Raw genomic sequence first — 26,305 nt, forward strand, 5'->3', positions numbered from 1 at the left:
ACTCCATCAAAGATAAACAAAGCTAGATACAGTTACAGTGGTAAAGACAGATTTTAATCAGTAGTAACTGTTACAATAGGGAAAGAGCCCAGCATGAACTGAAATCAACTTTAATTTGTAGAGAGGTGACTCGGTGCTTTAAAAAAAGATGCAATAGGAAGGGAGGAGTTTTAAAGGAGGATGAAGTAGGAAGGGAGGTAGCAGAGACTTAGTAAAGCCAGCGACATGAAAAATTACAGAAAGCTGGGAGATTGGTCCATGTGCCAGCCATCTGGGTTTGTTAACTGGCACTTGTAGAAGTTAGGCCCCTCCACACCCACAGAGGCTGGGAGCGAGGCCCCCCTCTTCACTTGCCAATTCCTTTGGTAGACTCTTTAAAAGTGACTTAAGATCGCTCAGGGATGCTGCCTTGAGCTGTTAGAAACTGTGTTACTGTTTTGGTAGATTCTTTGTTGGCCAGGTCAGGACCTAGTTTGAGAAAGGACTCAGAGGAGCCTGAGTAGAGTTTGATCACAGAGAGAATCTTTGTCACTTCTCACTCCTTCCATGTGAAATGAAGTGACTCATTTAATTGATGACATTTCAAAGAGGAACTGAGGATATTTGATCAACTCCTCTGGGCATTGTCTTCAGTACACAGACATTCTTTTTTCTGTAGCCACAGATAAATGACTTCCCCTAGATGGGGGTTGGGACTGCTTGGCTTACCTGGTAAATAAAGGAGGGAGAGTGTAAATTTAAATCAAAAATGAATTCACTACAACACTGCAGTAATTAAGAAAGTATAATGTTGGCATAAGGAGAGACATAGAGCTCAACAGAAAGGATTTGAAAGTATATAAATAAGACCTTATGCTCATTTCATTTTCAGCAAGACTGCTGTTCAATAGGGAAAGAATATTCTTTTGAATATATTGTGCTGGGAAACTGGATATCGAAATCCAAGAGAATGGTGTTGGGTACCTTCCTTGCATCATTTTCAAAAGTTACCTACAAATATACCTAACTGTAAGAGTACATTTTGTAAAAATCTTAGAAGATAACAGGTATCAATCTTTGTGAGCTTGGATTAGATGTGGCGCTAAAAGCACAGGTAACAAAAGAAAAGAATACATATACTGAATATAATTAAATTAGAAATATTTGTTCTACAAAGGGCAACGTCAAGAAAAAATGAAAAGACATTACAGAAAATAGGTGAAAATTTTTGCACCTTATAGGACTAGCGCCTAGAATATACAGAGAATGGTTAAAACTTAATTAAAAGACAGCACAGTTTAAAAATGGGCAAAGTATTTGCATAAATATTTTTCTAAATAAGATATAAAATTACCAGTAAACAAAAGATGTTTAACACCAGTAACCATTAGAAAAGTGATAACAGGGCCTCCCCTGGTGGTGCAGCAGTTGAGCACTAGGCTGCAAAGCTGCCTGCAGCCTCTGCAGCGCCGATTCAATCCCCGACCACAAGCGAGGGTCCCACATGGCATGCAGACCTCTCCTGCCACGCCTGCTGCTCCCCTCAGCAGTCTATTTCGTCAGTCTGCCTGTTCTGTTCCCTACTCTGGCTCTGGTGAATTTTCTCACCCTCCTGCTTCTGACTGTACCCAGTGCTTGTATAAATAAATAAATAAATCTTTAATTAAAAAAAAAAAAGTGAAAACAAAACCAGGAGATAACACTTATAATCACTAGCATTACTGTAAGAAAAAGGTAATTTTTAAAACATGAAAATTAGCAAACTATAGACAATGATGAAGAGAAAATAGATTCCTCATCTGTTGCTTATGGTAATGTGAAATAGTATAGGCACTATGGAAAGAGACAATTTTTCAAATTGTTAAATGAAGAGTTACTTTATGACGCTATAATTCTGCCTCTAGCTACATATCCAAGAATATACTAACGACACCTGAAAACCTATCACCACAAAAAAATCTTGTATATGAATGACCACAGCAGCATTAGTGATAATAACACAAAAATAGAAAGAACTGAGAATTCTCATTAATTGATGATTGGATTTTTTTAAATGCAGTGTGTCTATACAAGAGAAGTATTTGGCAATAAAAACAAGTGTATTATTGATATATGTGGCAACATAGGTGAACTTTGGAGACATCAGGTTCAGTAAAAGGAATCCCATTACAAAAGACCACAGTATATGTTTCTAGTTACACAAAATGCCCCAAACAAGTAAATCTAAAGAGATAGCAAGTATATTAAGAATTGTCTGGGAATGGAGGTGGTGGTGTTTGTGGGTAATAGGGAGTGACCCCTAATGGATATGGGGTTTGTTCGGTGGGTGATGGACGTTTTCTAAACCTAGATTGTGGTGATGGTTTGCACAGCACTGTGGATATACTAAAGGCGTTGAATTATACAATTTAAATATGTGGATTTTATGATATGAATAAAAGCTTTAAGAAGATGTTGGGTAAAACACATTAAATGAGGAATAATGAGAATAAATGTAATAGGAAGTATTTTGGTCACAATTATAAACCTTTTTCTTCAGTTGCCATTTTTTCCTTCAATACCGTGAAGAAAAATAAAACCCAGAAGATGAACCTAGAGTTTGACATTGACTTTTTTCCCTAGTCATTTTCTTGTTCCTAAAACTATTGTTGAGACGCCAAGGAAACTGAACAGGATTGTTTGCAGACTCATGGGAACAAAAACTGGACTTTATGAACTTTCACGAAATTATTTTTAAAAATAATGTGTTATACTTCCTAATAATTATTCGAATTTTTATTTCAGCTCTGTCTTCGATCATCTTTATCTGTAACAGAAGTACAGTATGATCTTCACTTGCTTAAGATCTTTCAGTTGAGAATCTAGAAAGGAAGACAGGCTATTTTGTACTGGCTTCCTGAAACCTCTACATATTTACACACAAATGAGAATACCACTTATCTATCTTGTCTCTATCTTGCATCTATGTTTTATTTTAAATGTGGATTTGTGTTTTTTTTTTAATTGGTTCCCTACTTGGAGGGGTGTCATTAGAGAAGGTGTGATCATTTATTATCATTCTTCCATAGACCCCCATTCTCTGCATTTGTTGTTCTTCCTTGATGTGGTTTCCTTATTTTAATCTGTAATCTTTTGCAAATACCATGTATTGTATTTCTCATAACAAACGGAATCTAGTTCTAGGGCACAGTAATTCTAATACCCCCAGTAGTATCCAACTGTAGATCTGATAACAGCGCAAGCACTTCACCCCCCCCCCCCATCTTCATCCCCTTCTACATCTCCTATGAGATCTTGCTACATTAGTAAGAAAATGTCTGGAAATTCAAGAACATGAGCATTGGATCAAAGGTAGATTGTTTTTAATTTTGGAAGACCTCATTCTTCATGAAGAATTCAACTTCAGAAAGGATGGGGAAAAGCTAAGATATTTTTCACTTTTATCAGCATCCATTGGAATTTTTATCTGAGAATCCTCATGAAAATGTCTAGTTAATTTTCCATATACTAAGATTCATGGATATTTTAAAATAAAAGGAATACTTGATGGCAAATAAGTGATCAACTTTATTAAGATTACTCAATATATCCTATCACTTTTATGCCACTTTAAGCAATATTCAAGGAAGAATGCTTGTCAGTAATTTTAAAAATTTCTGTGATGAATAAACAGAATTTTAATGAGAGAAATGTATATCAGTGAACTGCAATTTATTTTCCAAAGATGAGTGAAGAATTAAATTTTATAGCAGTCTCTATAACAAGTCTCTCCTTGTTATTTTATTTGAGAAAGTGATACCTGGGAAACAGAACAAGATAAACAAAAGAAAAGATAGCACCAAACAATCTAAAACTTTAAGTGTGCTGTGTTGTACGTCACCTAGCATACTTTCTCCCTCTGTTAAATTAATATTGGACATGCACCCAGGCTTCCAGTTCAGGGAGTCCTTGCCACGTGTGATGAGGGTAGTCACCAGTTGACCTGGAAGCTCTGTTAAACTCCATATCACCTGGGCCTCCCTGGTGGCACAAGGATTATAAGATACAACATACAAAGCTATCTGCAGCCACTGCAGCAAGAGTTCGATCCCAGGCCAGGGAGCAACCCACATGGCGCAGCACACCTCTCCTGACTCACCCGCTGCTCCCCTCAACAGTGTATTTCAGTTAATCTGCCTGTTCTGTTCCCCACTCTGTCTCTGGTGAATCCTCTCACCCCATGCCTCAGGCCTGTACCCAGTTCTTGTATGCATAAATAAATAAATCTTAAAAAAAAAAAAAACAACTCCACATCACCCTGGTTCATAACCTCATCTGACTTTCACCCAATAGCTGAATATCAGAATCTACAGAGGTGGGAGTGGGTGCTGAGGTCCATGCATGAAATTAAAAGGGGCTTCTAGGCGGGGGGTGTCCTGTGTGAACTTCCTCATGAGCTGTGAACTGTGGAGATGAGAATATCTAGAAGTTTTCCATTTGAGTGCTATAAAATCAGGAGATAAAGTTCACTTGAAGGTAGCCATTCATAAATAAATGTAATAGTCTGCTCTTGAAGGAATGTGGAATAGACGACAAGTCTCCCAAGAATGTTGGAATAAATCACTGTGAATCAGTACATCTTCAATAAATAATAGATTGATTTGTCTGGCTTCCAGGAAAACAATGGAGAAAAAAACCACGTTGCCTTCCCATTTTTTTAAAATAGAAAGTTGAGCTTTTTTCTTATTACCTAAATATTTGAGGCTTAATATTTGAAACAGTAAGAAAAGTAACACTGCAAAGTGAGAAAGGTGGAAGGATGGACTTAGCCCCAAACAAAATGCATCTTGGGTAAACTTAAGCCAAAATGATGCTAATTTTATAGCAAAATTTGAAAATAATTCAGCAAAGGAGTAAAGTTATGGAGAACATAAATAATTTCAAGTTAGAATCTTTGCTTTCTTCTTAACTATTTTAAGAAAAAAAGAAATGACATCTTTCTGGCCTGCTATTACAGTCCTCAGTGGGTGCTGGTAACATGCTATCCTTTAAGAACTGCATTTTCTTCTGCCTCTTCCTTTCTCCAAGTTTCCCTAGAAAAGTAGACAATGGAAAAGCTAGATTTTTTAATATGAATTTATTAACCATGCAATTTTAAATTCAGGAAAATGCTTTTTAAAGCAAGCTATTGACAAAACACTGAAGAATAATTGTAGTATATTAATCAGCCAAGCATAGTTGAATGTGGTGTTTGTAAAACCATTTTCCCAAACTCATAAACTACTTCAAACAGAAAACTAAGCAATCATAAAAAGGTTGTTTATATCAAAATAGATTTAAAAAATAGGTTGTATATACTGAACAGGTTAAAAAAAAGTTTAACATTTCCCTGTTTTGTGTTAACCAGAGAGAATGTTTCCTATCAAGAAAACTAAAATTGTATTTGATTGTTTTTTTTTTTTGTAACATTAATCATGTTATTTTTTAATGAAGAGTGACTAGTTTGGGTATTGTTTTGCTCTGGGTAAAATATCAGATCCAAACTTCCAAGGCTTTTTGTGGGCATCACAGCATTATGTGACTTATGAAGGTCAAAACCCATTTCAAACCAATTTCTGAAAAACTCTGAGAAAATCATTTTGCCTCCTCCTATTTTATATAGTCTGAAATAAATACCAGGAAAGTCTTTTACTACAGACTCATTTTTATTTCATACAAGAGGTTTCTTGTAAAGTTCATCTATAGGATGAATTGTAGTCTGTTCATGCCCGTACATTGAAGCAATTGGAGATTCTAATTTTACTGTACAGTAGCAATGCTCCTTCTACAACAGTGAACTTTGCACTTTGGAAATGTCACCTAGGAACTCAGGCAAAAATGGACCATTCCAGTGGTTAGAAGCTGTGTTTATAGTGCGTGTGTGGGATTTTTTAAAACAGTAAAGTAAAATAGAGATGCAGAACTTGGAAAACATTTTTTCCCTTAATCTTTTTTAATCATGGTAACATTGGTTTACAATAATGTATTTGATTCAGAAATATGAGATCACACCATTTCAGATTATGTTACCACATCATCCCCACCACCAGGCAGCCAGTCCTCCAGCATAGTTCCTCCGGTCTCCTTCCCACTTTGCCTTTCACCCAGGCTCCTCTGGGAGCCTCATTTCTACAGTCAGAATCTACAGAGTGCCATTGGTTTGGTTGGTTTGTCCTTTAGTTTTGTTTCACTATATTCCACATATAAGTGCAACCATCCTGTATTTGTCCTTTTCTTGCTGACTTATTTTTTCACTTAGCATCATCCCCTCCATTTCTGTCCATGTTGTCACAAATGGCAAGTTTGTTTTTTTTTTTTTTTCAATTTTTTTACATCATTGTTCATTTTTTAACAATGTTTGCTTCCCCCCACCCTGCTGTCAGGTATAGTCCCCATAGAATTTCCTTCACCAATGCACCCACCCATGCACCACCACCTCAGTCCCCTATGCTCCTCCCTCCCTCCCTGTGATCCCTCTCCCTCCTCTGCTCCTACAGGATGTCTCTGATTTATAATTGTCTGGTTTTTTGTTGTTGTTGTTGTGTTTTGTATTGTTATTATATTTTTACACTGATGTTTTATTTGGTTACCTTATATTCCTCCTATAAGTGAAACCATCTGATATTTTTTCTTTTTCCTTCTGTTTTATTTCACTGAGCATAATTCCTTCCAGCTCCATCCACATTGCTGTGAATGGCATGAGTATCTTTTTTGATTGCTGCATAGTATTCAACTGTGTATATTATCACATCTTCTTTATCAAACCATCTGTCCATGAGCACTTAGGTTGTTTCCCTAGCTGCACTATTGTAAATAGGGCTGCAGTTGAACATAGGAGTTCATATGTCCCTTCGGATTAGTGTTTTTGCATTCTTTGGCTAGACACCTTAGAGTGGAATTGCTAGAAACTATGGTAGATCTATTTTTAATATTTTGAGAAATCTCCATACTGTTTTCAATATGGATTGGACCAGTCTGCATTCCCACCAGCACTGTACCAGGATTCCTTTTTTTCCATGTTCTCACAAACATTTGTTTCGGTTATATTATGATTTTGTTAAGGACTTTGGCATCTACGTTCATCAAGAATATGGATCTATAGTTTTATTTTTTCTCAAAATGTTTATTTTTTAATTATATTTATTTTTTCATATTTACATCATTTTTCATTTTTGCACATTGTATACATTTTCATCTTGGATATAGTACCCATACAATTCCCACCCCCCTTGTTTTGATCCTATTCCTCCCTCCCTCTGTGTCTCTAGTTTATAGTTGCTTGTTGCAGTTCCACTCTTAGGTGTTTACCCAAAGGACACAGAAACATTAATTCGAAAGGGCATCTGCACCCCTATGTTTATAGCAGTGCTATTTACGATAACTAAGCTATGGAAATAACCCAAAATGCCCCAAAATAGATGACTGAATCAAGAAGATGTGGTACATATACACAATGGAATATTACTCTGCAATCAAAAAAGATAAACTCATGCAATTTGCAGCAACACAGATGGAGCTGGAAGGGATCATGCTCAGCGAAATAAGCCAGAAAGAAAAAGAAAAATACCAGATGGTCTCACTCATAGCAGGGATTTAGAAAACCTAAATAAGGGACCAGGAAAAAGACTAATTATAATAAAGTGAAAATAAAAATCAACAAGCAACTATAAACTAGCTTTAATTTTTATGATGTCATTTTTCTGATTTTGATGTCAGGTTAACGTTAACCTTATAAAATGTTTGTAAACATACCATCTTTCTCAATTTTTTGCAAGAGTTTGAGGGTAGTTATTTCTTTGAAAATTTGGTAGAACTCTGGGCCTCCCTGGTGACCTAGTTGAATACTATGCAGCACTGTCAACACTCTGGCCTGAGTGCAATCCCTGGCCAGGGAGCTAACCCACATGGCGCAGCAGACCTCTCCTGTCTCACCTGCTGCTACCCTCAGCAGTGTGTTCCAGTAAATCTGCCTGTTCTGCTCCTCACTCTGTCTCTGGTGAATCCTCTTATACCCACTAAACTTTTGACCTACACCCAGTTTTTCTATGCAAAAAAAAAAAAAAATTAATAGAACTAACTAGTGAAACGATCTGGTTCTGTGTTTTGATTTTTGAGAGGCTTTTTATTACTCTTTGAATTTCCTTGCTTGTCATTGTTCTGTTCAAGTTTTCTATTCCTGCTTCAATTTTAGAGAGTTACATATTTCTAAGAATTTGCCCCCTTCTTCTAGGTTATTCAACTTAATTGCATTCATATATTCATAGTAGTCACTTATGATCCTCTATATTTCTGGGATGTCAGTTATAATTTCTCCTCTTTCACTTTTGATTCTATTTATTTGAGTGTTCTCCCTTTTTCTCATTATAAGCCTAGCTAGAGATTTCTCTGTTTTTTCAAAGAAATAATTTTAGGTTTTATTGCTACTTTAGACTGTCGTTTATATATATAATTGATTTCTGCTCTAAAATTTATTTCCTTCCTTCTACTGGATTTTGACTCAGTTCTTTTTGTAGCTCCTTAAGGTGAGAAGTAAGATAACTTGAGCTCTTTCTTGTCTCTTGAATTAGGCCTGTATTGCTACATAGTTTCCCTCTTATGATCGCTTTTGCTTGTGTCCTGTGGGTTCTGTTAGGTTTTATCATCATTCTCATTTATCGCCAGGTATTTTTGACTTCTTCAGAAACCCAATAGTTGACTAGCATGTTGTTCAGTCTCCACGTATTAGAGATTTTTCCTTGTTTCTTTTGTGATTGATTTCTATTTCGATAACATTGTGATCAAAGATGATACTTGATAACGATTTTAGTCTTCATGAATATATTGACACTTGTTTCATGACCCAAAAACATGTGATCAGTCCTGAAGAATGCCTAAGGTACACTTGAGAAAAATGTTTGCTGAGATTTTTTTAGGGTGCAGTGCCCTAAAAATAACCTGTTAAGTCGATGTGGTCTAATTCTTCATTTAAGACTATTTTTTTCTTTGTTTATTTTCTGTCTGGTTGATCTGTCTATTGGTGAAATCAGGATGTTGAATTCCCCTACCACTATTGCATTGATGCCAAAGTTTTTGGATTTGATTATAGTCACCTTAGATATTTTGATGCCTCTTCATTTGGTGCATATATATTGATGATTGTTATATATTGTTCCTTGTCTCTTGTTACATTTTTTTAAAGATTTATTTATCAATGCATACAAGAACCGGGGTACAGGCCAGATGTCTGGGAGGGTGAGAGGACTCACCAGAGACAGAGTGGGGAACAGAACAGGCAGACTGACGAAATACACTGCTGAGGGGAGCAGTGGGCGAGGTAGGAGAGGTCTGCCTGGCCATGTGGGATTCTCGCTGGCTGGCCAGGATCAAATCTGTGCTGCAGAGGCAGCAGACAGCTTCACAGCATGGTGCTCAACCACCTATGCCACCAGGGTAGACCCTCTTGTTACAGTTTTTAACTAGAAGTCCATTTAATGACTTCCCCTGCCTATTTTGAGATCTAATTGCTTGTAGAATTGTTTCTAATCATTTACTTTCAGTCTATATTTGTCTTTGGATCTTAGATAGATCTCCTTAGAGAAGGCAGAAAGTTTGCCTTCTTTGTCTATTGATTATGAATTCAGTCCATTTACATTTAGGGTGAGTATTGATATATGACGATTCACTACTGCCATTTTGTCTGTAGTTTTCTACTTCTTTTCCTCGTTCTGTTTTTTTGTGAATGTTCATCTTATTGATTAAAATAAGAGAACTCACTTCAGCATTTCTTATAAGGACTGTCTGGTCTAGGAGTTTGCAAACTCCTTCATCTTCTGTTTATCTGGAAAAGGCTTCCTTTCTCCCTTATATTTGAAGGATAGTCTTGCAGAAATAATTTTTCATGACTGACAGTTTTTATATTTAAGTATTTTGAATATATAATTTAATTCTTTCCTGATTTGTTGGGTTTCCTTTGAGAAGTCAGATGTAAACTGATAGGGATACATTTATGGGTTTTCTTCCTTAGCCGCCTTCAGTAGTCTTTCTTTGTCTTGAACTCTTGGAAGTTTCACAATGATATGTCTTGGTGAAGTTCTCATTACTTTAGATAATCAGGTCTTCTTTTACTTCATGGACTTGTATATTTACTTTTATTCCCATTTTTTATTGTTTTCCTCTTTCTTTATTCAGTTTCTTTTTTTTTCTCTCCTGTCTCTCTTCCCCTTCTGGAATACTCATTTTTATGTTGCCTTTCCTAATGGACTCAGATAATTCTGTTTCTTCGTTCTTTTATTTTTTTAAGATTTTATTTATTTATACAAGCACTGGAGTACCGGCCAGAGGTGTGGGAGGGTGAGAGAATTCACCAGAGACAGATCAGGGAGCAGAACAGGCAAAAGGACCAAAATACACTGCTGAGGGGAGAAGCGGACGAGGCAGGAGAGGTCTGCCCCGCCATGTGGGAATCTCTCTGGCCTGCCGGGAATCAAACCGGTGCTGCAGAGGCTTTGGACAACTTCACAGCATTGTGCTTAACCCGCTGTGCCACCAGAGAGGTCCTCTTTGTTATTTTTCTTTGTATATCTCTTTTGTCCTCCATCTGGATTCTTTGTGTATTATAAATCTCATGGTCACTGAATCAGTTTTCCACTTGGTCTCTTCTGCTTACCCTGCTTTCTACAGATTTTATCTCCTCTATTTCCATTTTCTTTTTAAAATCTTAAATTTCTATCTTCTGTCCATTGGCTTTATTTCTTAGGACATTCATTTGCTTTTCTGAGGTTTCTTGTATGTCTTTGATCAGCTTTTCTTGTCTTCTTTCATTTCTTTGATTTCTTTTTAATAGTAGTTTTGAAATCTCTATCTTCCAGTATTTGCAGTTGGATTCTGGAAAGCTTTTCTCTCTTTGTGGTAGAAAAATTCCCTTCAGGACTAAAAATGTCATGTGTCGTATTTTTCTGTCTGCCCATTTTACTGTTTTAGAGTTCATGATTTCTTAAAAATAATTCCTTAGCAGTGACTCAGAGTTTTGTAGAACTTCTACTTTTCCAGAAGGTGCAACTGTGATTTTCTTTTAGTTTTCCCCCAATTTATCCAATTTTAGATGTGTGACCTTTTCAGGTTTCCATAAGTCATAAAACAGGGAGACCAGATCTGTAGTCTCTGAGTCAGGGACTGGGGAAGGGCTTGGAAGGGTCCAGTCATTGTTAAGAGTTGATGGGGAAGATGACTTGTGTTTGTGGCACTTCTGATAGCTCTCCTCTCTGGTGTTTCAGACCCAAGTCTCTGCAGTTTGTACACTGTCAGCGCACTTCCGTAGATCAGTACCAGCCCCAAGATTTGAGGGTAGGGTGAGCAAAGTCCAGCATACTATACTTGTTATTTTTACTGGGTACCCTGTCTATTGAGAACACTCAAACTCCTCTACATATATGTCTCCTCATCAAGGGTGTCTTCCACACCATTTAGCTCTCCTCTCCTCAGGTCACCAGCCAAATGCCAGCAGCTTTGAGATTTGCACCCCAGCCTCCTGCCCCTGACCACAACCTCCACACACCTCTCTCTCTATCCCCCTTCTGTTGAATTGAGTTCTATCTCTTCAGTGTCCTTTCTGGTGTGGTATGTGCTGGTATGTAGTGTGGAAGAATTGTTTCAGTTTTCCACAAGTCATGGGACCCTCTGGATTTACTGCCCTTTTGAATCACTTTCAGATTATCCTCTTAGTAGCAAAGCAGGGAATCTCCTCTGACATATCTTGTGAGGAACCTCTGAAAAGGACTTTTTGAAGAAAATTGGTAAATACAGGACAAAAGTAGATGTTACCCGAGTTGACGTATGAAAATAAGGAATTGAGATAGATGCAGGTGACTTTTTATTCTGTGTTAATATCCTTTTATCAAGTGTGTTGATTGGTAAATAGAGGTATCTTCTAGGATAAAACATTCATATTAGACATGGGATCAGTTTTTAAGAAACTTGATTGTTATAAAATATAATAAAACATGTAGAGACACATCAACTTACAAATATTGGGTTATGAAAACCTCTGAGTTTTTATTTTAACAAGAAAAATATTCATAAAAGAGAGATTTTGAGTCAAGATCGAAAGGAAGCAAAGGCTACATTTTAGCTTTGAGGTATGAGTCAGTGAGAACAGTATTTGGGGAAAACTGTATTTGGGGTACAGCAGAAAGTTTCACCTGACTGATGCTGGAAGTAAGAATGGCTATGTGATCTGTTTGATAATTGTGACTTTCTAATGGAAATATATTAGAACATAGTAGCTTTTCAATTGATTCAGATGCAACTGTCACATATAAAAGGCATTCTAGCAATGGTAAGAGTAAGGAGAGAAACAAGAATTTTTACCATTGTGACAGTGATATTTAAGTACCTTACACTTATATATGTATATTGAAATCTGGTGAAAGAGTAAATGGTGTTAGTTTCCTGAAGAAAATCCACAACCTCTGTCAACACGCATACCTCAGCTTGTTCACTTCTGCAGACTTGGTTTTAAAATTGTTTATTAAACATGCTGCGGGGCGGGAGGGGAGGGATTGGGATCAGAAAGGGGGGATTGCAATTGTATGGGGAATATAAAAATAAAATTTATTATTTAAAAAAAAAAAAAACAAAAAACCATGCATCCTCTAAGAGCTTTAAGTGTGTACAGTATATCAAATAGAAAGCATATTTTGATTATGTAATATGCACACTTTGAATGACACACAAACATATACACATAACACTAATTCAAATAGACACACTAATTCAAATAGGGTCAGGGCATACGGTTGTTCAAGTAGTACATTGCATGAGCTCATGGTGCCCGTACATAGCATAAGCCTCATGTATTTACATATTCATTATGTCAATTTCTGAGAGATGGCAAGTGCCTTGAGGAAGGGGTCCACTTTCCAATTTGCATAAAGGTACCATGTAGGCTTTTTTTTTTTAAAAGATTTATTTATTTATTTATATAAGCACTGGGTACAGTCAGAAGTGTGGGAGGGTGAGAGAATTCACCAGAGCAAGAGCAGGGAGCAGAACAGGCAGACTAATGAAGAAGTACACTGCTGAGGGGAGCAGTGGGCACCACAGGAGAGGTCTGCATGCCATGTAGGACCCTTGCCAGGGGCCGGGGATTGAACCGGTGCTTCAAAGGCTGCGGGCAGCTTCTCAGCCCAGCGCTCAACCACTGCACCACCAGGGGAGGCCCACCATGTAGGCTTTTTTAAAAACATATTTTATTTATTTATTTTTGCATAGAAGACATAGGGTGTAGGCCAGAGATGCTGGGGGTGAGAGAATTCACCAGAGATAGAGTGGGGATCAGAACAGGTGGATCTACTGAAATACACTGCTAAGGGGGGCAGCAGGCGAAACAGGAGAGGTCTGCTGTGGCATGTGGATTAACTCCCTGGCCATGGATCAAACTCAGGCTGTTGCAGTGGGCCATCAGAGGGGTAGCACTGAAACTTAACCCCTAGGCCACCAGAGAGGCCCAGTACCATATAGGATAACTATTCTCTACTCCTTGGTGCTCTACTCTGCCTGATGTGATAGTCCTGAGTTCTACTTTGGGCTTTGCTATGAGAGTTCAATAATGCAAGAGAGGGCCTCCCCTAGTGGTGCAGGCAGTTGAGGGCCGTGCTGTGAAGCTGCCCACAGCCTCTGCAGCACCAGTTCAATCCCAGCGGGCCAGCAAGGGTCTCACATGGTGCGGCAGACCTCTCCTGTTGCGCCCTCTTCTCCCCTCCGCAGTGTATTTTGTCAGTCTGCCTGTTCTGCTCCCTGCTCTGTCTCTAGCGAATCCTCTCACCTTCCTGAGCATCTGGCCTGTACCCTGGTTCTTGTATAAATAAATAAATAAATCTTTTAAAAAATTACAATGCAAGAGAATAAGGCTCAGAAGTTTGGGCTGGGGCAGGGGCTGGGGGAGCAATAACTGTATTCGTAAGTGTCAGAGTCAGGATGAACGCCAGGCCTAAGACTCACCTCTCAGGATCAAAGGCCTAGTTTTAGGAATGTAAACTTTACTTTTGCGAAACCTAGTGAGGAGAAGATTTTCTTGTTTTTCAAGTTAGAGGTCCCCATCCATGGGTGTATAACCAGGACAGTTACACCTTTTTGTTTTTTTAAAGATTTATTTATTTTTATACAAGTGCTGGGGTACAGACCAGAGGCTTGGGAGGGTGAGAGGATTCACCAGAGGTAGAGCAGGGAACAGTATAGGCAGATGACAGAAACACACTGCTGAGGGGAGCAGCGGGCACGACAGGGAATGTCTGCTGTTCCATGTGGGATTCTCGCCAGTCAGCTGGGATAGAACCTGTACTACAGAGGCTGTGGACAGCTTCGAAGTGTGGCGCTCAACCTGCTGTGCCACTGGGGAGGCCCCAGGATAGTTATACCTTTAATGGCATGTTATCTGATTTCCCAAAGTCTAGTTGGTAGTTACCATAGTCTTTTTCTCATAAAAACCAAAGATAGATCATCCACCAAGAAGGAAATTTCAGAATCAAGAAAGTTTCTGGAATATTAACATTTTCCCTGTAAATAATCATTGTTGAAGTGATTATGTAATATTTGATGTAAACCAAAGAGTAAACATAACCTACATAAACTATACAGTATAGTGGCAATAGTTTCCTTAACTTATAGATAGAAATCTCTAGGAACTTTATGTCCATTGACTACATGCTGCTTCCAATTTTATCCCTCTGCCTCCAGGACAGAAGTAACCAATGTCTTGAATATCATGCAAGATTTTCCTTTATTCTTCTGCTGCTTTTTTAAAATAGTTTTATCACATATGTATGTGTTTTTAAACTATTCCTTTTAGCTTTTTTTCAGTTTTATAAATTTGTATCAGTAATCTTCTGTGACTTGAGTTTTTCACTCAGGTCAATATTGCTTTATTTGCATTGCCCTGATTACAAGTGATGTTGAACATTTTTTTCATATACCTATTGGCAGTTTGCATTTCCTTTTGGAGAAGTTTCTTTTTAGCTCATCTGCCCATTTTTTGACTGGGTTGTTTACTTTGTTTTTGTTGAGTCTTGTCAGCTCTTTGTGGATTTCTTTGTTTATAGAAGCACTATTTACAATAGCTAAGCTATAGAAACAACCCAAATGCCCCATAATAGATTACTGAATCAAGAAGATGTGGTATATATACACAATGGAATATTACTGAGCAATCATAAAAGATAAACTCATGCAATTTGCAGCAACATGAATGGAGCTAGAAGGGATCATGCTCAGTGAAATAAGTCAGAAAGAAAAAGAAAAATACCGATGGTCTCACTCATAATAGGAATTTAGAAAACCTAAATAAGGGACCAGGAAAAAGACTAAGTATAATACAGCAAAAATCAAAATCAACAAGCAACTATAAACCAGAGACACACTATGGGGAGGTGGTGGGGAGAAGGAAGTAGGATCAAAACAAGGGTGGTGGGAATTGTATGGTGACTATAAGCAAGATGAAAATGCATACATTGGGCAAAAATGAAAACTGATGTAAAAATATATAAAATTAAAAAATTAAAATATTGCTTATTCATTTTCAGTATAGTTTAATTTTTCATTGTAATTATCTGTGATTTTCCTGATTAGTAGATACTTAGGCAGTTTCCATGTTTTTCTTTCTTATTCTTTTGTCAACAATGTTGCTAAGAACATATCTTTCTATGGTCTTATGTACCTTTCTCCTGTGCTCATGAGGAAGAACTTCTCTAGGACATGATTTTCAAACTCTATTGCTGCACTATAAGATATAATATACATTGTGACACAGTTATATGCACTTCTATATTTTGTGTATCCTAAAACAGAAATTACACAATAGAGTATTTCAACCTAAATGCATTGTGATGTTTCTTTTCTATTCATTCTTTAAAGCAAATGATAGTATAAGACCTAGGAACTCAGCCTATACTCTGAAACACACTCCTTAAGTCAAAGTTTCTCAAGCTTTCATGGGCAAATGCAGATTCAAGTGGTCAGATGTGAGGCCTGAGTATCTGCATTCTAAGGAGCTTCCAGGTAGCACCACTGCTACTAGCATGAGAACCATACTTCCAATTTCCATGGTGGTGAGAATGAGCCAGGCTTCATCTTAAAGATACAAATTCTGCAGTTTCATTATAAGACCACCAAATCAGAATCTCTGGGAAATATCTAGGAAACTTGATATCTAAAATGTGCTCCAGATTATTCTTATCAGAAAGTTTAAAACTTTTTATTAAAAGTTATCTAATTCTTATGACAAGCCTTGATTTATTCAGCTACATCACAGGTATGTAGATGCCTGCAGGGTAGTAGAAATTAAGCATTGATGTATTTCAGAATTTTCAACTTTGCTGACAAAGGGTGCTTTTTAAACCATGGAAGACATTAACAAATTGAAATACTATCGCTGTGTCACTTGAAATTAGTGCCATGTGCCTGGATCCCTGTGGCTTAGGATTATGGAATGAATAGCATCGAACACTATACTATTCTTTAATCAGGTCTTTGCTTGAATTCAACTGAATAATAATATAAATAAATATCTTTATTATTGTGTCACCTTCTTTTGTGTGACTGGTGAGACAGAAATTCAATAACTGAAGGTGCTGAAGGGCACCCACCATGCCATTCTGGTTATTCCTTTTATTGTAATAGACCTCTGGATAGTTCATAAAGAGTTAGAAAAGAGAAACCTGTTAGCGGGAGCATTGGTTGTAATCTGTGTTTTTGATTATCAATGACAGGATCCTAAAATTACACCCAAATATCTCTCAGAGGTTCTGAAATTGAGTTTCTGAAAAGCACTGTAGAAGTAATAGAAGGTAAAGTGCAGAGTTCCAGAGAAATGAGCTGTGAATTGAACCTGCAATGGAAATTGATCCTATCAGCCAGTTTCTGCCCTATTCGTAGAAAAACAGGACTGAATGTAGAAGGAGCCAGGATCACTGATTAAATAGGATGCTAAAGTGCTGGAGGCTAGAGCTGGGCTTGCTGGTCCCTCAGGTCAGGACTGCAGCTATCAGCCTTCTCTGCTTGAATCCTGGCTCACACTGGCAGAAAGAACAGAATGAAAAATGTTGTTGGCGCCAGCGGGGAAATCAGTAAGAACTCTCTGACTATGCTGCAGGCGTGACAGCCACTGCTTTCCAGTGGGAGGCCAATCTAGTCTCTTATCTTGAGTCAGTGGACCCATATTGGCGTGGCTGTCCTCATGATTCATGCCAGTGGGACCTGTCATGATACTCATTCCAGAGTGGGCAAAGGGAGAGGGTAAAGAGACATGAACTTAATATCTCTACTGGCATCCTCAGTAGCTTCTTAGAACGGCAAGGAAACAGAAGCAAATATACTACAAGTAGTGGTCCTGTGAGCATAATTTATTACCCTGTTATCTATCTCTGAGAAATTTACTTTGTGCATATAGAATGGTGATAAGAATATGCCAAGTATTCTTTGGCAGTGTTTATATTCCACTCTCATAAATACCATGTAAGTTGTAATTAGCCTACTGAAATTGCACATTTCTGGTTATGAGTTTCCATTTATTTCCTGCAGTGCAATATACCTCTACAATGATGCCCTTCAAAGTCTTCAGAAATCATCAGTCTAACTCAGAGCAAATGTCCCTGTGGAATGCCACATTCAGTTGGCACACTAATACAAATACAAATGGTTCAAGCAGAAAATTTGAAGACAAAAGTACTAAAAATGCTACTTTAAGATGTAACCATTCTAAACCATTGCTGGGTCAGAACTCAGATTTGCAGAATGGCAGAAGAAAAGGAAAGATGAAATCTGGCATTCTGCTTAGCTGAGTTGAAAGGAGTGTCATATTCACTTAGTCATTCCCTTAGCCTATCATACCATAGTCAAAGGAGGATATTATCACAGGTCTGTGGTGGAACAGGCCATTCAGTTTATGTTATTGGGTGTATCTGTGTTCTAGGAGCCATTCTGCCAACACACTTAACTCTTGCCTTCAGGCCCAGGCAAGAAAAAATGATGGTCATCTAAAGTAAGTCACAGTACCTGGGACATGCTGTTGTATTTAGGAATCTGAGTCAACATTGCATTCATTCCATCCCTGGGATATGATTCAACTCTGTCATAGTGATATCAGTATATTCAGAGACTTAACATAGATGTACTAATAGAGGCAAAGGCCCATAGGAGGCCCAATGGAAATACTCTTGTAAAAACAGGCTTCTGTAAAGTAGCTTTACTTTGGTTAATAGAGAACTTGAAGATGCAGTCAGGGAGCACAAGACTGTTTTCATCCAGGATTTAGACTTTATACAGCCTCTATCTCTAGTTTGTTAATTACTGCTCATGACAATAGAGACTTCAAAACCCCAGTCATGTAAATGGTTGTTTTGTGCTAGGCTTAGTTATCTTACTTGGTCAATTATGGCAAGTTTGAGACATCATTTTACCATGATGGAATTCTAAGAGGTAACACCAGAGAGGAAGGGAGCATGCAGTGCAAGAAAACTTGACCAGTGGACAGAGAAAACCCTTTGTTTTTTAATCTTGGGGCTTAATGCAAGTGTACATTTTTGTGGCTAAGAAAAGCTAAAATGATGCAGTCTAATTCATGCAGTGGAAAGTACTTTTCTACTGAAATTAAGTTAGAACTACATTACTTGTTTAAACTGATATCGGAAGCATTTAGTCATTTTTTAGTAAAGTTGATGAAAACCTTGGGAAAATGCTTTAGAACAGTTCTTTTGGAGACCTATGATTAGTAAGGAAAAGGGCAAAGAGACACATATTAATCTGTTTGTATATAAAGGATCTGGAGCTTATTAAAAGTTTTTATAAGCATTAAATTAATGAAGCATTATGTAAAACTAGACATTTTCTTTAAATTTTATAAAGTCACTAGCCTGGAAAAAACCTTCAATGTTATTTCTAGATAATTTATTTATGATATTTTCCCTACCACAAATAATTCAAATATTAGAAAAAAATAATTTAGTAATAAAGAACATTCCATGAAAATGCCACTAAGAATTCCCTGGGGAACTTTTCATCGCAGTCCTCCTTGGTTCCTAGAGTTATAATAGGATAGTGTAGCATGAATGAACATTATTAACCTCCTTTTATGGCTTGAGCAGATGCCTAGCAGATAAATTCCGTCTCACACATATAAAATCAAAACATTATTTCACCTGAAATATTTTCATTTGTTTGCAGTCACAGAGGAAATGGGGTGATTTTAAGTTCTCTCCGGGTCCTAAATGGTGAAGAAAGCAAGGAATTTATGAACACAAGGAAATCAGGAATGAGCTTCCTTAAAACCCCAGGCAAATTTCCAGTTAGCTCAGAGTAAATGTCTGGGGCAGCTCAACTGGAGAACATGGCCTGGACTCTCTTAGGCTGACCTGTAATGGAGTTGGGAGGAGAAGGAAGATGGAGTCTTCCCAGGTTTTTGTCCCCAAATTATGTACAAGGGACCCTTATTTTATACTTTTCGGTCATGTTTTAGGTGGGATTTTTTAGATATTTTTTAACATTCTCATTTCTTTTTCATGTGATTATTTTGGTAGAGACTGCAGAGTTGAGGCAGCATGTGTTTAGTGATCAGACAAATATGAATCCAAGAGCCACAGTCAAAGCTTGACCCTGGTCAAATTGTTGAACTGACTTTGGCCACAATTTTTTCTGCCATGTATTAGGAAAATTATTACTTAATCAACAGGATTATTTTGAGGAACAGAAGATGTATATTAGGCAACTCATACATAGTAAGTGCTATTATTTCTCAAGTTTTCAAGTTCGTTTTCCTTTACCAATGGCCAATCTTTTTATATTCATAAATAATGACAACAGTTTAGGAAAACAAAAATAAAAAGTATGGATCAAATGTGTTTATATACCAAAGCAGAACATTTCGGCTAGGTTCTCCTAAACCACCTGAAAGATAAACTTGTTAGAAAAGTGTATTGCATGTGGGCCTCCCTGGTGGCGCAGCGGTTGAGCGCTGGGTTGTGAAGCTGCCCGCAGCCTCTGCAGCGGTTCCATCCCCGGCTGCTCCCCGGCCACGGGAGGAGGGTCCCACATGGCGCACAGACCTCTCCTGCCGCCCGCTGCTCCCCTCAGCAGTGTATTTCGGTCCTTCTGCCTGCTCTGCTCCCCGCTCTGGCTCTGGTGAATTCTCTCACCCTCCCCAGCTTCTGACTGTACCCAGGGCTTGAATAAATAAATAAAGAAATAAACAAATCTTAAAAAAAAAAAAAGTGTATTGCATGTAATGAGTCTGATAAGAAAGTTTAAGCATTTTCTGCATATATCTTTCTTTTAAAATATTCAAAATCCTTTCATTGCCTGCATTTTATTTAGATTTCTAAGCTTGAACTCTGTAGCTTCCACTTGGGCAAAAGAATAATACTAAGAGGGCCTCCTAGTGGTGCAGAGGTTGAGCGCTGGGCTGTAATGCTGCCCACAGCCTCTGCAGCGCCGTTTCGATCCCAGGCCACCTGCGAGGGTCCCACATGGTGCACAGACCTCTCCTGCCGCACCCTCTGCTCTCCTCAGCAGTGTCTTCGGTGTCCTTCCTGTTCTGCTTCCCACTCTGACTCTGGTGAATTCTCTCACCCTCCCGTGTTTCTGACTGTACCCAGTGCTTGTATAAATAAATAAAAATAAATCTTTAAAAAAATAATACTAAGATATTGTCAGAGTTAGAAAAAAACAATTTTAGCATTGATCATGTGGAATTCTGTATAAATCACACCTCAAAATTCCAGAGTTTTCTCAGAAGTTATGCTCACTCATCTTTTTATTCATTTAAACTGAATTCTCAAACTTTTGTATTTTCCAATTACATAATTATAAATGAACTTTAAAAGGTAAAAAAATGCATCAATATATGTATCAACTAGCATAAAGATTGGCTTCATGTATTTGAAACACAGAAATAAAAACGTAATTCTCTATAATGAAAATTTTAGAAGTTGGCAGTTCTGAGCTGCCATGGTTGCTCAGTGGTTATCAGCTACTTTGGCTGCTTCTTCCTCATTCCTTTGAATTCTTAATGTTTAAATACATCATGGTCCATCATGACTACATGAGCTTCAAACAGATCTTCAATACAGCTAATAGAAAGGAAGAAGGAACAGATACAGTGAGTTCCTTCTTTTTAAGGACAACTTCCAGAAAGTGTTCTCACATCTCATCTTGTATGCCACTCACTGACACTTAGGCACATGGCCAGGTGTTGCTGCAAAAGAAGCTTGGCATTTCATTCCTTATTCTGTGTGTCTTTAAGCACAGTAAGATGTAGGGATTTAATTATTCTGGATGAAGATACAAGATATTGGGGACAACAGGACAGTTTCTGACATTTGGGCTTTATGAGAGTTTTTATAGTTCTTTCATGTCATTTTTTTTTTTTTTCCTAACTAGATCCCATGCGTGGCCCAAGGAAACTGGAAGTAGTAGAAGTCAAATCTCGGCAAATCACTATTCGCTGGGAGCCATTTGGATATAATGTAACTCGTTGCCACAGTTACAATCTCACTGTCCACTACTGCTACCAAGTAGGAGGTCAGGAACAAGTGCGAGAAGAAGTTAGCTGGGATACAGATAATTCACACCCTCAACATACAATCACTAACCTGTCGCCTTATACCAATGTGAGTGTGAAACTCATCCTCATGAATCCCGAAGGACGGAAAGAAAGTCAAGAACTTATAGTACAGACTGATGAAGATTGTGAGTACTTTGAAATTATGTTTATGTGAAATACATATTCTTTCTAAAAGGATGGTTTTCTTTCTTTTAAATTGAAATCTTTATAATGAAAATGGAAGAACTACTTACTGTATTAAATAGTACAAATGTATATTTGTGTTTCAGAATACTTAAGCACTGATTAAAAGAGGTAAAGGAAATGAAGATGTGGAAGATGAGTCATATAGTTACTTTTCCATATATAATCATACATTGCTCTAAATAGTTCTTTGTTCCAGTTTTATTATACGGGACTGAAGGGTTTGGGGTATTAGATTTTTATATGAAATGCTTATTTAAATACATTAATGGCATACTGAAGCATTTTTCACAGTTCAGATAGAAATTCAGCATGAAATAGAGGCTGCCCTTGCTTTTTAGCACAGTGCTGAGAAACTACCTCATTAGGTTAGCAGACATGAAATAAATCATATTTTCCCATAAGAAAAATGTTGTAATTGGATATTACCTTAATAAACAAGGATTTAATGAATAAAACATGCTACCAGTAACTCATCAAAAGCAGCAAATACACAATTGTAATAAACTTCTAAAATTATTTAAAATAGTAAAATTATACCTTGAATCCTATAGGTCAGTTAAAAATGTTTGTTTGCTCTGATTATACAGGAGACTCTCATGTACAATAATATGTTCATATAGCTCATAAAGTATAGCCAAGCATCAGGATAAGCAAGAAAGATCTTGAGAAGTTTTTTAAATGAATACATTTACTTATTTCTGGAAAAGAATAAAAGATACTTCATGTGGTATTTGACTATAACCTGAATTAAAAGTTAATAATAACACTTCATTGCTTTATTTAAAGAGCTAACAAAACTTTTGAGTGCTTATTACCTATGCACTATTGTGCATATTGCCATAGAAGAAAAGCATGGAAAAGCCAGAAAAATAAGATTATCTCACAACTGTCTTTTTTTCTTTTTACAGCCCCTCAAGTTCTACTTGTGTTTGTTTTCAAATAGTTGTTTTGGTGTAGTTATTTTTTTAGGAGTCTTAGCTTGACACAAGTTACTCAAACAGGAAGTCATTTCTGTTTCTTCCACCTCTTCCTCATTTTCCAGGAAAAAAAAGAAGCAGGTCAGCATTATCGCTGGACACTTCCTCCTCTACTTTTCCATATTTAATTTGATTCTAACACCTATTGTTTCCCCTTCCAAAATATTAGATTGTTCTTTTCTCTCAACTTCTACAAATTATATTCAATCTGTATTACTTTGTGTTGAAATTGCTGTAATAATTTTTTTTTTTAAAGATTTATTTATTTATTTATATAAACAAGCACTGGGTACAGTCAGAAGTATGGGAGGGTGAGAGAATTCACCAGAGCCAGAGCCGGGAGCAGAACAGGTAGACAGACGAAATACACTGCTGAGGGGAGCAGCGGGCGGCAGGAGAGGTCTGCGTGCCGTGTGGGATCCTCGCCCAGTGCCCGGGGATCGAACCAGCACTGCAGAGGCTGCGGGCAGCTTTGCCGCCCAGCACTCAACCGCTGCGCCACCAGGGAGGCCCTACTGTAATAATTTCTAACCCTTCTTTGTGATCCAGTTTATTCCCATTCTAATGACCCTCCCTCCCTCACTGACTAATCTTTCAAATACATTTGCACCATGTTATTCTCCCCACGAGAGCCTTCAATGACTGTATTCAAATCTTGACTTTCAAGGCCTTTGGTATTCTGGCTTATATTCTAGAACTGGTAACTTATCTTCCATGGCAACTCATGTTGTAAAGATGTTGGTCCTCAATGTTGGTCCTATGTGCCACACTTCTCACATCCTGGACTCTTCCTCACTGTCGGTTCTCCTTTGTTACCTGCCTTTCCACCTGGCTACTTCACAACACCATCTTTTTGGCTAACTTCCATTGTTCTCAACTTTCAGGTCTTTCATAAAGCTGTTCCAACTCTACCAGTTCATATTAATTTCATTCTAACCTATTTGCACGTGGTAATATCCTTAAATCTCTGAACTTCAATTTCCTCCTCAAAACCTTGAAAATACGGTCGATTCTCAGGCATATTAGGGTTAGGGGAAATTTATATAGACAGCTACCAGAGAAGGTCTTTTTATAAGTGATCATTATTATTGCTGTTGTAACAGTTCAAAATAACTCATTGTGACTCTTCCTTAATCTCCCACTATGTAATAAAACAGATACACTCATCATATTTGTCTTCATACTATGAGAAAACTGATCATGATATCATAAATAAACACATCCAAGGTAAAGTGAAAGAGACATAGTATTATTTCCTCTAATATGGCCCATTTTAGCTCAGTCTCTAATTACGATATACATTTTAGTCTCAGAGGATGGAACTTACATTTTCTTACATCTCACCAATGCCATTAGTAGTTAAAAATCTGTGTTTTTTATTGTTTGTCTGGATATAGTTTTTACATCAATTGGTTCAACCTATGTCAAACAATATTTTCATATTTATATCTTTGTTTTTTAAATGTTTTTGTATTTGTCCTCCTACATAGTTGTTTATTTGTGGACAACATTTTATTTCTCCCCTTAAATGTATCCTATGTAGTTCTCCCACTACCACAGCACCTGTGATCCATCACTACAGCCCCTTGTGGGTTTTTTTTTTTGTGTTTTTTGTTTTTTTTGTTTGTTTGTTGTTTGTTTGTTTGTTTCTTTGTTTGTTTGTTTTTGTGGGACCCTCGCCTGCGGCCGGAGAAACAACTGGTGCTACAGAGGCTGTGGGCAGCCTCGCAGCCCAGTGTTCAAGTGCTGCGCCACCGGGGGAGGCCCATGTGTTTTGTTTTTTTTTTTTTTTTAAGATTTATTTGTATTTATACAAGAACCAGAGTACAGGCCAGAGCACAGGAGGGTGAGAGGATTCACCAGAGACAGAGTGGGGAACAGAACAGGCAGACTGAAGAAATACACTGCTGAGGGGAGCAGCGGGTGAGACAGGAGAGGTCTGCTCGCCATGTGGGTTGCTCCTAGGCTGGCGGGGAGCGAACCGGTATTGCAGAAGCTGTGGACAGCTTCACAGCGCTGTGCTCAACTGCCTGCGCCACCAGGGAGGTCCCCCTTGTGTTTTTCCCTCCCCTGTTTTGACCCTCTCCCTCTGCCTCACTTGTTGTATGTCTCAGATCTTTGGTCAGCTTGCTTGTCTTGTCTTTTTCCTGGTCTTTTGTTTAGTTTCTCCATATTCCACATATAAGTGAAACCATCGAATATTTGTCTTTTTCCTTCTGACTTATTTTGCTTAGCATAATCCCTTCCAGCTCCATATATGTTGCTACAAATGGCATAAGTTTATCATTTTTGATAGCTGAGTAGTATTTCATTATGTATGTCATTATGTATATATACCACTTCTCCCTGACCCTTTTTTCAAGATTTATTTATTTATTTATTTATTTATTTATTTATTTATTTATTTATTTATACACACACTGGGTACAGTCAGGAGTGCGGGAGGGTGAGAGAATTCACCAGAGCCAGAGTGGGGAACAGAACAGGCAGACTGATGAAATACACTGCTGAGGGGAGCAGCGGGCATGGCAGGAGAAGTCTGCGCACCATGTGGGACCCTTGCCGGCAGCCGGGGATCAAACCGGTGCTGCAGAGGCTGTGGGCAGCTTCGCAGCCCAGCACTCAACCACTGTGCCACCACTGATCCTTTGATGTTTTGGGGCATTTAGTTTATTTTCATATCTTGGCTATTGTAAATAATGCTGCAATAAACACAGGAGTGCAGGTTTCCTTTTGAATTAGTGTTTTTGTGTCCTTTGGGTAGAATTCTAGGCGTGAAACCACTGGGTCATATGGTAAGTCCGTGTTTAGTGTTTTGAGGACACTCCACACATCTTTCCATAGTGGCTGGACCAGTTTATATTCCCACAAGCAGTGTAAGACTTTTTTTTGTAACCACATCCTTGCCAGCATTTATTGTCTCTGTTTTTTTTTTTTTAACATATATTATTATTGAATTTGTAATTTGTAATTAATTACAAATAGGCAACTGAGAATCAAGGAGCTTCACTGAATGGCCAAATTACAATTTAGTTATTGGAGAGTCTTAAATCAGAACCCAGAGTTCCCATCAATATTTTTTTCCTGGTGACTTATACTTAGCTCTATTTAAAATAACTATAAATGTTCTATATCTACTTATTAGTTATCCTTCAACTAAAAAATTATGTACTTCCATGAGTCCTTTTTGAATTCTGCAGTCTTTCCAACTTTCAGAGATCTTGACAACTTTTAATATATTTCTAACCTAAAATATATCTCTAACCACCTTTTAAAACTTTGAGGTAAATTTCTCCATTCATGAGTTAATAGCATTTAGATTGTTTCCATTTGTTGCTGTTTTGAATAACATTGTTAATAATAATCATTTACAAGCTTTTGAGCTACATGTTTTCAGTTCTCTGTATACACCTGAAATTGCTAGCTTATCTGATAAATTTATCTATATTTAATTGAAGAACTGCCAGACTGTTTTAAAGTAACTAACTATATGATGTTACATTCCCTCCAGCAGAGAATGAGGATTCCAATTTCTCTACATTCTCTCCAATACTTGTTA

At 37.6% G+C, this 26,305-nt stretch overlaps 1 protein-coding gene across 4 annotated transcripts in view; it reads left to right on the plus strand.

Annotated features, from left to right (window-relative positions):
• The window catches only part of PTPRM (protein tyrosine phosphatase receptor type M), a 796,148-nt gene that overhangs the window by 472,248 nt on the left and 297,595 nt on the right, over positions 1-26,305 (plus strand). For all 4 annotated transcript variants that reach the window (XM_054694205.1, XM_054694203.1, XM_037508822.2 and 1 more), the window contains exon 8: positions 21,400-21,708. In XM_054694205.1, coding sequence (XP_054550180.1) covers positions 21,400-21,708 — 309 coding nt within the window. The remainder of the gene's footprint in view (positions 1-21,399; positions 21,709-26,305) is intronic.

The sequence above is a fragment of the Talpa occidentalis genome, unplaced genomic scaffold (assembly GCF_014898055.3).
Source record: "Talpa occidentalis isolate TD23 unplaced genomic scaffold, MPIMG_talOcc4v2.1 talOcc4.13, whole genome shotgun sequence".
In the NCBI taxonomy this organism is placed as follows: Eukaryota; Metazoa; Chordata; class Mammalia; order Eulipotyphla; family Talpidae; genus Talpa; species Talpa occidentalis.